At 43.4% G+C, this 13,602-nt stretch overlaps 1 protein-coding gene across 1 annotated transcript in view; it reads right to left on the bottom strand.

The window, feature by feature from the left end:
- The window catches only part of ICE2 (interactor of little elongation complex ELL subunit 2), a 52,095-nt gene extending 38,716 nt beyond the window's left edge, over window positions 1-13,379 (bottom strand). Inside the window, exons 1-2 of the mRNA XM_065411857.1 lie at window positions 13,247-13,379; window positions 11,004-11,108 (exon numbers count right to left, since the gene is read on the bottom strand). Coding sequence (XP_065267929.1) covers window positions 11,004-11,108; window positions 13,247-13,275 — 134 coding nt within the window. The 5' untranslated portion in view covers window positions 13,276-13,379. The remainder of the gene's footprint in view (window positions 1-11,003; window positions 11,109-13,246) is intronic.
- Between the last annotated feature and the right edge of the window lie 223 nt (window positions 13,380-13,602).

Here is a 13,602-nt window from a genome sequence, read left to right as displayed (position 1 = left end):
TAGATGAGAGAGCCAATCACAAAACACAGGTCCTCTTTGTTCTGGAAAGGTCTTCACTATGAATGAGGCCTCATTTCCTCATCTGCTATCTGCTACTTATGTAGACAATGTTGTTGTAGCCGTGTTGGTCACAGGTATTACAGACACAAGATGGGTGAGGGAATATCATTTACTGGACCAACTTCTGTTAGTCAGAGAGACAGGTTCTCTAGCTTAGGCCAGGTTTATACTACAAAATTATGTCAAATTAACTTACGTCAGCATATAGCCACCAAAGCTATTCAACTGCTTGTGTTTTTGTAAGCTTAACTCCTTGTGTTGGCAGTGTGCATCCTCGCCAAGAGCATTTGTATCAATCGTACTGTCATTTTTGGGCATTCTGGGACAGCTCCTGAAGGCCCGTAACAGTCAATTTAAGCAACTCAGCATCTACACTGACACTGCATCAACCTAATTATATTGACAGACTCTACGCAGCGATAGCTTACACACTGCAATGGGACTTTTGTAGAAAAAAAAATAAAATGCTGTTTTGGCGACAAAAAACTTCCACCCTTGTGAGAGACTTTTGTCTTTTCCCCTCCCTTTACTGTCGACAAACAGCCAGTGTAGACACCACGCTTTCCCCCCCCAATTTTACTGGCCTCCAGAAAGTGTCCCACAATTCCCATGCAGCCGCTCTGGTCAATGGTTTGAACTCTGCTACCCTGTAGGCAACCCACCCCTCCCCGTTGCAAGCCCTGGGAATTTTAAATCTCATTTCCTGCTTGCTGGCTTCCCATGTGAGCTTAATAGGGGTAATAGGAGCCTATATAAGAAAAAGACCCAAAAATAGGGACTGTCCCTATAAAATCTGGACACCTGGTCACCCTACCGATAGCCCCGTGGATACTTCGGAGGCAGCAGAAAGAGGGGGTAAGCTGGAGGCTGAAATTCTGGATGAAGAAGTGAAGCTAGAAGAGGATGTGGAGCTCCCAGCAGGGTCGCCCGGTGGGGCAGGCAGCCAAGAACTTTACTCCACTCCAGAAGTGCTCTATGTGGAGCAGGAAGCAGATGAGACGCTGGGTAAGTTGCTGCGGCTTGTGTAGGGAATTGAAAAGCACTCCTGAGTTTCCCCAGCACTCCACCCCCTCTCACAGCTTGCACAATGATAGCTGGAGCTACACACAGTTGTGAGATTTTACCCTTTTTAACAATAAATAAAGGCTAAGGTATATAATGCTACAGAGTTTTTATTCTGTGTTCTACAAAAGCATAAAGCAATCAATTCACTCTCGGAAACAGGCTTCTAAAGCATTTTGTTGCATGGATCTTGAGGCCCAAAATTATACATGGACACACCAGGGAAGCAACTCCAAAGCAGACATGTGTTAGTGCCCCTCATTGTCAAAGTGATTCCTCAAAGCCTCTCTGATATTAATAGCAGCCCCCTGGACTCCTCTGACAGCCCTAGCATCTGGCTGTTCAAATGGTGCAGCCAAGCGCTCTGCCTCAGTGCTCCACACCTGAGCAAACATTTTACCCTTAGATTCACACAGATTATGCAAAGTGCAGCACGCGGCTATGACCACGGGAATATTATCCTCCGTAAGGTCTAGCCTGCCATTTAAACACCTCCAGCGAGCTTTCAAACGGCCAAAGGCACATTTGACTACTATGCGGCACCTGCCGAACCTGTTGTGAAAACGCTCCTTGCTGCTGTCCAGGTGCCCTGTGTAAGGTTTCAGGAGCCAGGGCTGTAAGGGATAAGTCGGGTCTCCCAGGATTACTATGGGCATTTCCACATCCCCCACTGTGATCTTGTGGTCTGGAAAGAAAGTTTCTGCCTGCAGCTTTGTGTACAGGCCAATGCTCCTGAGGATGCGTGTGTCATGCACCTTTCCAGACCGGCATTTATGTCCGTGAAACCCCCCTGGTGATCCACAAGCGCCTGCAGCACCATGGAGAAGTATCCCTTCCTATTGATGTATTCAGAGGCAAAGTGGTCTGGCGGTAAAATTGGAATGTGTGTGCCATCAATCGCCCTGCCACAGTTAGGGAAACCCATCACTGCAAAGCCATTCACTATTTCATGCACATTTCCCAGAGTCACAGTCCTCCGCAGCAGGATATGATTGACTGCCCTGAACACTTGGATTAATACAGCCCCAACAGTGGACTTCCCCACTCCAAATTGATTTGCAACTGACCGGTAGCAGTCTGGATTCACCATCATCCACACAGTGATTGCAACACGCTTCTCTACTGAAAGGGCAGCTCTCATTCTGGTGTTCTTGTGCTGCAGGTCGGGGGCCAGCTCAGCACATAGCTCCATGAAGGTTGCTTTACGCATCCTAAAGTTCTGTACCCACTGGTCGTCATCCCACACCTGCATGACAATGCGATCCCACCAATCAATTTTCCCTAGCCCAAAAGCGACGGTCTACCATATGCAGCTGCTCTTTGAATGCCAAAAGCACTGATAAGTTGCTGCTGTTCATATCACATTCGGGTGCCTGCGATTCATCCTCTCTCAGTAACTCTGTGAGTAACTCTGCTGCCTTGCGCAATGTCCTCACAACAGTTAACAGCGCATAGGAGAGAAGTGCAGGATCCATCCTCTCTCACTGCAGATGCTGGCGCAAACTGCAAAGACTGACAGTTGGAAAAACGGCGCGAAAGGAAAGCCAGAATGACACGAAAGGAAGCCAGAAACCATTGGAGGGCTGGGAAACAAAGTGGTGCATGATGGGACATTTTGCACGTCCCAGAATGCGCCGCGCTCCATTTCCGCCTTCCCACAACACCTAGTGACAGATGGTGTCACCAGGCACTGTGGGATACATACCCACAGTGCATTGCTCATGCTGTCAACAATGGTGGCCCAAACGTGGACACAATCTATTGACAGAGGGAGCAAATGTAGACTCGCTTTGGCGACTTTGCTTTTGTTGATTTTTTCATGTTGATATTAGTTTCATCGACAAAACTTGCCAGTGAAGACAAACCCTACGTTGCTCCGGGAGGTGGTGTTAAGTCGATATATGCCAGCAGGACCCAAATTTAAGTGAAGACACTTCCACAGCTAGGTTGATGCAAGACATAAGTAATTAACACCTATTTCGAAAGACCATTCAAAGTGAAGAGGCTTGTTAAAACCTCTCTAGTCATAGGAGAAAAAAAAAGCTGAGGGGATGGGGGATTAGTGGGCTATAGATTGTTATAAGCCATAAATCCAGTGTTTCTATTCATTCCATGATTATTAGCATCTAGAAACATTATGAATGTAAGCTCCCAGGTTCGTCTTTTAAGGTGTTGTGCAGGCTGCCTTTGAGGATGCAAACTGACAGATCAGATATAGTGATCACTTTGTGAAAAGCATTCACCCACAGGTGATTATGATGTTTTTGTCTTTTATCCTTTTTCTGTGCGAGTTCATTCAAGAGCGTAGTGATTGTTTTGTTTCACCCATATAACTGTTATTGGGACATTTAGTGCACCGAATGAGGTACACCACATATTATAGGCATATGTAGGACCCATAGATCTTGAAAGGTATGTTGTGAGAGGTGCTGATTATCTACAGTAGTGATACTCAGAACGAGGCTCAGGAGCTGCAAGTGGCTCTTTAATGTGTCTCCTGTGGCTCTTTGCAGCAGATGATATTAAAACACTGATTTAATTATTAACCAATCTAAGTTATTAACCAATCAGGATATTTTTGTTATGTTATTAACCAATTGTAGAATACTTTATCAGTCATTTTGCTGTGAGAATTATAGATATAATAGTGAATGAAACAATGAATTCACACTACTGTGGCTCTTTTGGGTAATATTGACCACTAATTTGGCTTCTGAACCACAGAGATCTGAATATCATTGGTCTACATGTTTTGCATCTGTTGTTCTGGCAGGGTCTGACGCCACTTTGAGTGTTACTTATGTTTGTTAAACTACGTGTCAACAACTTATAATCAATCAGCTAGGCCTCACTTACTCCTGAACCAAAGTTATGATAGTAAAAGGGAAGTACTCGACACTGAAGCCTCTTTTAAAATGGAAGACATATGATTTTAACAGCAGGGAAAGTCCAGATTGCAGAGAAGATTTTTCCCAAGAATGAAGCACACTATTGAGAGCTCCATTTAGAATACTAAACAGTACTGGAATCAGTTACTAAAGCAAGATAACACTGGCTGGACACGAGAAGGAGAGGCATGGAGGAGGAAATGGTCCTAGCAACAGGAAGCAAGGTATGTAATAAGATTGGATCTTAAAACAACTTCAGTATAAGAAGGCTTACTTAGCCCTTATGTATTTACAATACCTATGCTTAAAAATGAGCACATTTTAGGTTAACAAAATGAACATTAACTGCTGATCTTGGAAAAACATATTTTAGTGATTTGATTTCAGCACTAGAAAATGTCACAAGAGCTATTCATACCTAACAGTACCACGTCTGCAACTCTTAATACTACTTCACAGCTGTCTCACTGAATATAAGAATATGTCCATCCTTGTGGCACAAACTGGCAAATTTAATTAAGCTGCAGCAGCGACAAGATGCTGACTCAGATTTGCCAATGTAGGAATGTCAAAAAATTCTAGCAGTTTAAATTGGCTACATTCAGCACAGAATTAAATGGCAGCACTTCAAAATTATTTCACTGTGCAGTGCTGTCAAAATCTTCATCAGGGTGCATACCAAAATAATCCAACAGGGCCTTTCCATTCATATTTGCAGTTATACTTTATTTAAGCTGACGGTTTAAAATTTCCCCCTTCATTTTATGCAATCCACCCTCTTCTCAGCTACAGCTTCGATGGGGAGGGAATAGAAGAGCGGAATCTCAGTTAAATATTATCAGGGGTCCCTATATAAAGAGATTCACAAATTCCTGGAATATCTGGAAAAGAACAGAATATTTCCCATTTGCAATGAGTTATTTCTCCAAAGTCCAAACTCCCCTGATCACAGCAATTCTGTAAGTCTCATCCCTGTCTCATCCTCTAATACCTCTCCACACACTCCTTCCTCCACCCCGCAGCACCGAATTTGTCTTGGTAGTCATTTTATTAAAATTTAAAATTGAATTTAGGCAAAAAAGAAATTAGGGAACCGCCTGGCTCAAAAGACTGCTTTCTGCATACCGAGTACCCTATATACTCATTCATTAGCCTGTTCGTTTATAAGTCAACCCCACAAGATGGATAGGTAAAAATGGCTGTATGACCCTTTCATAAGCTGACCCTATATTCCAGGGGTTGGCAAACTTTGGCTCCCAGCCTGTCAGGGTAAGCCGCTAGCGGGCCTGGACATTTTGTTTACCTGGAGCATTCACAGGCACGGAGCCCCTCAGCTCCAGTGGCCGTGGTTCTCCGTTCCCAGCCAATGGGAGCTGCAGGAAGTGGCGGCCAGCACATCCCTCAGACTGCGCTGCTTCCTGCAGCTCCCATTGGCTGGGAACGGCAAACCGCAGCCACTGGGAGCTGAGGGGCTCCATGCCAGCTAGGGTGGCCAGACAGCAAGTATGAAAAATAGGGACTGGGGGTAGGGGGTAATAGGAGCCTATATAAGAAAAAGACCCCAAAATCGGGACTGTCCCTATAAAATCGGGACATCTGGTCACCCTAGTGCCAGCGGACACTCCAGGTAAACAAAACATCCTGACCTGCCAATGGCTTACCCTGACGGGCCGGGAGCCAAAGTTTACCGACCCCTGCTATATTTTAAAAACTGGCGTCACAAGAAAACACTCCAAAGTTTTGCTAGAATTATTTTAATGTAATCTAACGAAAAACCTGTTATTCTAATAACTGAACAAATATGTATTCACCTTCAAAATTACAGTCAATGTTTTAAATACCCATTTACTGATTTTAAAGTCTCATATTGTTCTAAGGTACTTATTTAAAAAGTCTTGAAATCCTTCAAAGTCCGAATAAGTCTCCGATTCACCAAACAGTTCATTAAACTCTGCTTCAGTCACAGCTGCACTTGCTTTGTCATTATAGAGTTGGCAGTGTCATCTTCAGACTCCGATTCCTTATCATCAGCCTCTGTTGTGTCATCATCAAATATGGCATCGTCTTCCGACCCATCAAATGCATTGCTGATACAGCATTTCTGAAATTATTTTTCTATCCTTTCTGAGGGAATGGACTCACACTCGTCCTTGACGCACTGGGCGTCCAGACTGATTTCAGGCTTCATAAGATTCCCGCCTTCTGTCAACTTCACCATGCCTGAGCACATCCATTCAGATCACATTTTGCATAGCCTGTCTTTAAAGGGTTTGTTCAGGCAGACATCAAGCAGTTGTAGAACAGAAGTTAAGCCTCCAGATATTACAGCCAAAGTAGTTTTCATTTTTTTGGCCACATTTTTCACCTCATCCATCTTGTGTGCCCTGAACATGTCCCAAACGAGCATAGCAGGTTTCTTGAAAAGTGCTCCTGGTCTCTTATTCCACACTTTTTCCCAGCCATTCAATAGTCCCACTTTCATCCATCCATCCCTTTTCATGTGCACGTACAGTGACATGAGCAGGAAATTTCATATTTTTAGGCAAGGTTTTTCTTTTAAAATCAACAACAGGAGGGAGCTTTGATCCATTGGCCAAACATGATAAAACCATCATAAAATGGATTTTTTCATGGCCAGTGGTTTTAATTAACTGTTTTTTCTACCAACAACGGTTACCGTTCTGTTGCTCGAGAGATCGAATGTCATCGGTGTTTCATCCATATTTCCTATTTGTGACAGCTTAAATGCATATTCTTTTCGATGTTTTATAATAAACCTTTGGAAAGAGTTGATTTTTTCTTCTAGATCTCTCGGCAGCTTTTGCGCTATATTTGTTCGCTGACGAAGACAGAGACCATGACAGTTCATGAAGCGAGTATACCAACCCGCTGATGCGACAAACACTGACAGCTTTACTGACTTGTATTTGTCATCTTTCGACATTTGCAGAGTATGCAGACGAATTCCAGTTCTAATGACAACGTACCCATTTTGTCGACATTCAACAACCCAATCTTTGAGATCTATCTCCAGCTCAGGAAATGAAGCGCACCTCGTTGAACATTTTTTCTTGCTTCTTGGCATGTCTTTTAGTATTGTTTTATTTTTTCGCCAGTCTCTTACTTGCTTCTCATTGATACAGAAGTCACGAGCAGCGGCACAATTATTGTTTGCTGCTGCATATTCAACAAGTTTGAACGCTGCGTGATAAACAAACCATTTTCTTTTGATTTCACCGTTGTTCATTTTAAATACTAGTATGAAAATCTTAGAAAATAATAATTTAGTTATAGATTTTGTAGGACTTTATATAGGAATGTCATCTGCTTTATCACTGTCAAATTATTATTGTTCTTTGTTTATTTCAAAGCAGCCCTGTAGATGCGGCGATAACAGGCTATTTAAATTTTATTACCGATTCCATCCATTCTGCGCGTTATATTTTTAGATTGGCTCGAGACTTACGAGGTCCATTGGTAGAAATGCATGAAGAGATCAAATTACACAGTAGCGGACTGACACCAGTGCCATAGTATTATCGTTCATTGTATTTTTCTGATTGGCTTGTAAGGTGTAGCATTTTGTGAAATGCATGGGTCAAAAGTGAAGCAGATCTGCAGCACTGCTCTTTTAGCATTCATTTCAAGCCAATCTAGTCCACTAAACAAAGCCTTTGCAACTTTAAAAGGCTGCAGTATTGACATCAATAAGTTATTTTACGATCAATATAAATACGCGCTATAAAAATAATTATAATATAGTTCTGTAGTAGAATACTAGGAAAAGCAAACAGCTAATACTAGGAAAATTGAACTTTAGGGAAGCACATGTTTTTAAGTGCTTTGTTTACATGGACATGAACTAAGAAAAATTGTATAATCGATATCCATATGTTTTATTTATATTAAAAAACTTTTTATCTCAATTATAACAACAAATATACAATTTAAGTAAAAATAAAATTTTAGCACATTTTTAAAGAAGCGAATCCAGAATTGACGTTCCATCATCAGCGATCTCCAACAGGGGTCGGCAAACTTTGGCTCCCGGCCCATCACGGTAAGCCGCTGGCAGGTCGGGACGTTTTGTTTACCTGGAGCGTCCGCAGGCATGGAGTCCTTCAACTCCCAGTGGCCACGGTTTGCTGTTTCCAGCCAATGGGAACTGTGGGAAGCGGCGCAGGCTGAGGGACGTGCTGGACGCCACTTCCTGCGGCTCCCATTGGCTGGGAACGGCGAACTGTGGCCACTGGGAGCTGAGGGGCTCTGTGCCTGCGAACGCTCCAGGTAAACAAAACAGTGTATTAGATATTCAATTCAATAACTCAATAGTGCTTAAAATCATCAAATTTTGGTGTAGACCCATTGATAAGCCAACCTCCGCTCTTTGATGCTTCACTTTTTTTACCAAAAATGTCAGTTTATGAACGAGTATATACGGTATTTCATTGGCGGTCAGTGCTGAATTTCATCAAGGTCTTGGGAAATGCAAGTACTTCCTACAGGATGGTTCTATCTGCCTATGTGACAGATAGCATCAGTCCAAGTCCTACTGGGCAGAGTCACAGCACAATATAGTGACAGGTCAAGGATTGACTAGGACAACTATACTCCACAAAAGCGACTACAGGCAGAGAAACCTGATCTCAGGTCTTGACATATATATGTAAATGAAGGAACTGATTTACAAGCAGTTGGTTTAGTATCTATTGAGCTAAAATATTTAAACTATACATATTCCTGTAATTATTTGGTTTCTGAAACACATTCAGTTTTTTTAAAAAAAAAATACATTACTTATCCTATAAAAAAAATTAAACAAAGTGTCAGAAGACAGAGAAATGGATTAAAAAGCAACACGTATACTCAGTTTACTGAAAAGAGGGCAGACTGTCACATTGCCTTAATGTACTAAACACCTCTCAAAACACTGACCTCAAATCTGTATTCTGTTCATTTGGAATCCAGTGCTCTGACATATAGCATGAAAACTCCCTTAAGCCTTACAAATGCTAGTCCTACTTTCAACAAGTGTTAGCAAAATAACAACAAGAAACAAAAGTTGTGGAATTAACAGCATGTGTGCCAATATCATTGCTGCTTTTTATTGCAACCCATTTCCCATTTTTCTGCTAAATGTAGTTTGTTTAGCTTAGCTGCTCTTTAAGACAGTGACCTTGCCTATAAAGCGCCTAGCATACTGCTGGATCTATGTAAATAGGCATAAGAACGGCCATACTGGGTCAGACCTAAGGTCCATTTTGCCCAATAGCCTGTCTTCCGACAGTGACCAATGCCAGGTGCCCCAGAGGACATGAACAGAACAGGTAATCATCAAGTGATCCATCTCCTGTTGTCCATTCCCAGCTTCTGGCAAACAGAGGCTAGGGACACCATCCCTGCCCATCCTGGCTAATAGCCATTGATGGACCTATCCTCCACAAATTTATCTAGTTCTTTTCTGAACCCTGTTATAGTCTTGGCCTTCACAACATCCTCTGGCAAAATACTTCCTTTTGTTTGTTTTAAACCTGCTGCCTATTAATTTCATTTGGTGACCCCTAGTTCTTGTGTTATGAGGAGTAAATAACACTTCCTTATTTACTTTCTCCACACCAGTCATGATTTTATAGACCTCTATCATATCCCCCCTCTTAGTCATCTCTTTTACAAGCTGAAAAGTCCCAGTTTTATTAATCTCTCCTCATACAGCAGCCGTTCCATACTCCTAATCATTTTTGTTGCCCTTTTCTGAACTTTTTCTAGTCCAAAATATCTTTTTTTTGTGTGGAGATGGGGCGACCACATCTGCACGCAGTGTTCAAGATGTGGGCGTAACATGGATTTATATAGAGGCAATAGGATATTTTCTGTCTTATTATCCCTTTCTTAATGATTCCCAACATTCTGCTGGCTTTTTTTTTATTGCCACTGCACACCGAGTGGGTGTTTTCAGAGAACTATCCACAATAACTCCAAGATCTCTTTCTTAAGTGGTAACAGCTAATTTAGACCCCTATCATTTTATATGTATAGTTGGGATTATGTTTCCCAATGTTCGTTACTTTGCATTTATCAACATTGAATTTCATCTGCCATTTTGCTGCCCAATCACCCAGTTTTGAGAGATACTTTCGTAGCTCTTCACGGTCTGCTTGGGACTTAACTATCTTGAGTAGTTTTGTATCATCTGCAAATTTTGCCACCACACTGTGTTACCCCTTTTTCCAGATCATTTATGAATATGTTGAATAGGACTGGTCCCAGTACAGATCCCTGGGGAACACCACTATTTACTTCTCTCTATTCTGAAAACTGACCATTTATTCCTACCCTTTGTTTCCTATCTTTTAACCAGTTACCAATCCATGAGAGGACGTTCCCTATTAGGTCATGACAGCTTACTTTGCCGAAGAGCCTTTGGTGAGTGACCTAGTCAAAGGCTTTCTGAAAATTTAAGTACACTATATCCACTGAACCCCCACTTGCCCACATGCTTGTTGACCCCCTCAAAGAATTATTTGAGACATGAATAGACAGAAGACAGAGAAATGGATTTAAAAGACATGAATGAATGGGATTCTAACTCAGACAACATCACCAGCCTTCTCCAAATGAGATAGAGAGTCAGCGAGTGGGACACAGCCAGCCTCACCAAATATATTAGGCCACAGGAAGCAGGATCTTTGGAAGTTGCCAGTGAAAGGAGTTTTGCTTAAGTTTTTCTTCTTTGGTATCAGTGAGGAAGCAGAGAATCAGATCACTACCCAAGGCCCCAGGAGGTCTCCTGCTTTACGAGGTCCCAAGAAAGAGGGCAGAGACCAGTGCGTATCTGTCAAACCAATGAGTTTCCTCACATGTTGGGTAACAAAGTTCCCCCCACCCTTGCTGTTTTGTTTTTCAATTAAAATAAGAGGGGAAAAAAGCATGTTTTGAAAGGAAGCAGACAGGCAACAGGGAGAACACTCACAACAGCTGAAAGAAAATACTTACTTGTTTGACAAAATCCACAGTTCAGAGATAGTTGGAGACAAGGAATATTTTTCACAAATGTCTCGTGAGAAAAATACTTCAACACCATTTTTTGGTGAAACATTCCTGTTTTTTTAAAAAAAGAGACAACAGTTCAATCACACAAAACACAACATTGACTACTGACACCAACTTAAGGACAATGTCTGAGTGACCAAACTCTCAGAATTTGAAAAATGATTCTTTGAATCACTAAGAAATAAGGTATATATAATTCTGTGTGAAAAAGGGGAAGAATGTTATCTATAATGTTCACACTCTCCTCCTCCTCCTCAGAGGGATATAGCTAACCTAATGTTTCATTTCAACATTAAAATGAACTTGTTCCGCACTATTCAAAAGAAAGTTTACAGATAGGATGGGGTAAATTTCTTGAGCTGGTCAGAGAAAATTTATGGAGCCATATTTTGTCGGAATATTGTGATTCGAATCAAAACACTTCACAAAGTTGGGTCAATTTTACTGGAATTCCATTTGGAAAATAATATGGAAAAAAAGTTTTGACAATGTTGAATCTTCCTGCACTGTTGAATAGCCACTGCGAGCTGCAGTGCGGCAGCATGTCAGAGGGACCCACTCCCCCCAACACACACACACTGGTGACAGTCATGGCTCTGTGCCCCCACACTGTACATTTATAAAGTACTTTAGGATTCTTCTGAATAAAAGTAATGCAAATAATTATAATTTCTTCCTCTCTCCTCCACTACATGCTAAATAACCATACTGCATCAAGGGTAATTACAATCCACCTATTTAAAATATGTCTGGTAATCTCAACCAGATAAGGTATTTTTTCAATTTTTGTCCTAAACTTCTTGTCCTACCGTGTAGTGTTGGTCTGACATATTAAACACATCCTATTTTTCATCTGAGTGGTGGTTGTATTTCATTAGTGGGTGATTTCTTCATGAAACATAAAATTTGTCAAGCATTTGTAGGTATGAACCTTGGTCTTGCAAAGGCTTATGAATATGTTTACAGTCAAGCACTTGCACAACTCTTTGCAGTATCAAGGCTGTAAAATGTAAGCTCATTAGGGAAATAATCTCATTTTATTTATCTGCAAAAATCACTGGCACATCTATGTGCTGTATTAATAAATGACAATTTAAAACATTATATAAAATTATTATAGGGGCATTAGTATTGCAGCATTAGTTCAATTAACTGCTGACCAAACCCCTTCCCTATGTGAAAGATGCAGGTGGAATGAAGGAGAGAAAGACAAAGATACACCTCTACCTCGATATAACACTGTCCTCGGGAGCCAAAAAATCTTACCATGTTATAGGTGAAACTGCGTTATATCGAACTTGTTTTGATCCGCCGGAGTGCGCATCCCCACCCCCCCGGAGCACTGCTTTACCGTGTTATACCCGAATTCGTGTTATAGTGGGTCGCGTTATATCGGGGTAGAGGTGTATTATTTTTAATATGTGACCCCAGATGTGTCCAGCACCTATCACAGATCAGGGATAATGTAGGTATTGCTTGAAGCAGAGCCTCTGAATTGACTAGCTCCCAGTCCCATCCCTTGCTAGATTGCACTGCTGTGTCCATGGACTCCCCCGCCCGAGATTTCCCACCACTGCTCCCGAGGGAAGAGAGTTATAGTACAGACAGGGTGCTGGCGTTTTGACTACTGCATTGCCTGCTCCGCATTAGCGCTTTTCAGTTGTTAACGGTTTCAGTTTTATTTGTAGGCGATCGCGGGGACAACAACGAGGCAGGCAGCTCCTACTGCAGGGGATCAGACTTTAATTAGTTCTTACCCAGACCCCTCGCTACACAACAGCGGGCCGGGGGTCAGAGCACGCGGTGGTTCCAGCGATCGCCTCTGCCCCGTCCACACCAGCGGGCCAAGGGCGGGGACCCCGAGCACCTGGGCAGCGGGAAAGGCGATGTGGAAGCAGCGAGTGGGGAATCTCCGAGGCTACAGCGATGGCGCGTTGGTTACACGAGCTCAGCAGCAAGGGGATGGGCGATACCGGGTGGCTCGCAGAGGCTCTGAGCTACACGACCCCACTACGGTGCGGCGGCCTATCAGAGGGGCCCCGTCCCCCCGACGCGCGCACACGCTGGGGACAGTCAGCGCAGCAGGGGTTTGTGCCCCCGCTCTGCACACAGCACCGCGCCGGGGGAGACCCGACCTCAGCAGGGCCTGAGCCCCCCAGCCCCAGGGCAGAACTACACCTACTCACCAGGTGAGCCGCTTCTCACCGGCCTCCATCTTAGCTGCGCTACTCCCCGAAGGGGCGCGTGCTCCTCCTCCCGGCAACGGCAAACTGCCCCTTCCACGACCCCCTCCCTACCTCCCTCAGTGCGCTACCCAATCAGCACAGCGCGGGCTCACGTGGCTGAGGCAGCCAACCAGAGCAGGAGCTCGAGCAGCAACTGCAGCTGCGTGAGCGGCCATCTTTGGTGTGGGCAGAGCGAGCGGCGCCTACATTGCAGGCCCGGGTAGAGAATCCCACCCCCTTCACTCAGGGACGCTGCGGGGGCGGGGATTCACGGGAGGGAGTTCCCTCCCCGAGCGGCTCGGCCCGGGAGACAGAGC

The sequence above is a fragment of the Emys orbicularis genome, chromosome 10 (genome assembly GCF_028017835.1).
Source record: "Emys orbicularis isolate rEmyOrb1 chromosome 10, rEmyOrb1.hap1, whole genome shotgun sequence".
Classification (NCBI taxonomy): domain Eukaryota; kingdom Metazoa; phylum Chordata; order Testudines; family Emydidae; genus Emys; species Emys orbicularis.
This window is presented reverse-complemented; position numbering and strand designations above follow the sequence as displayed.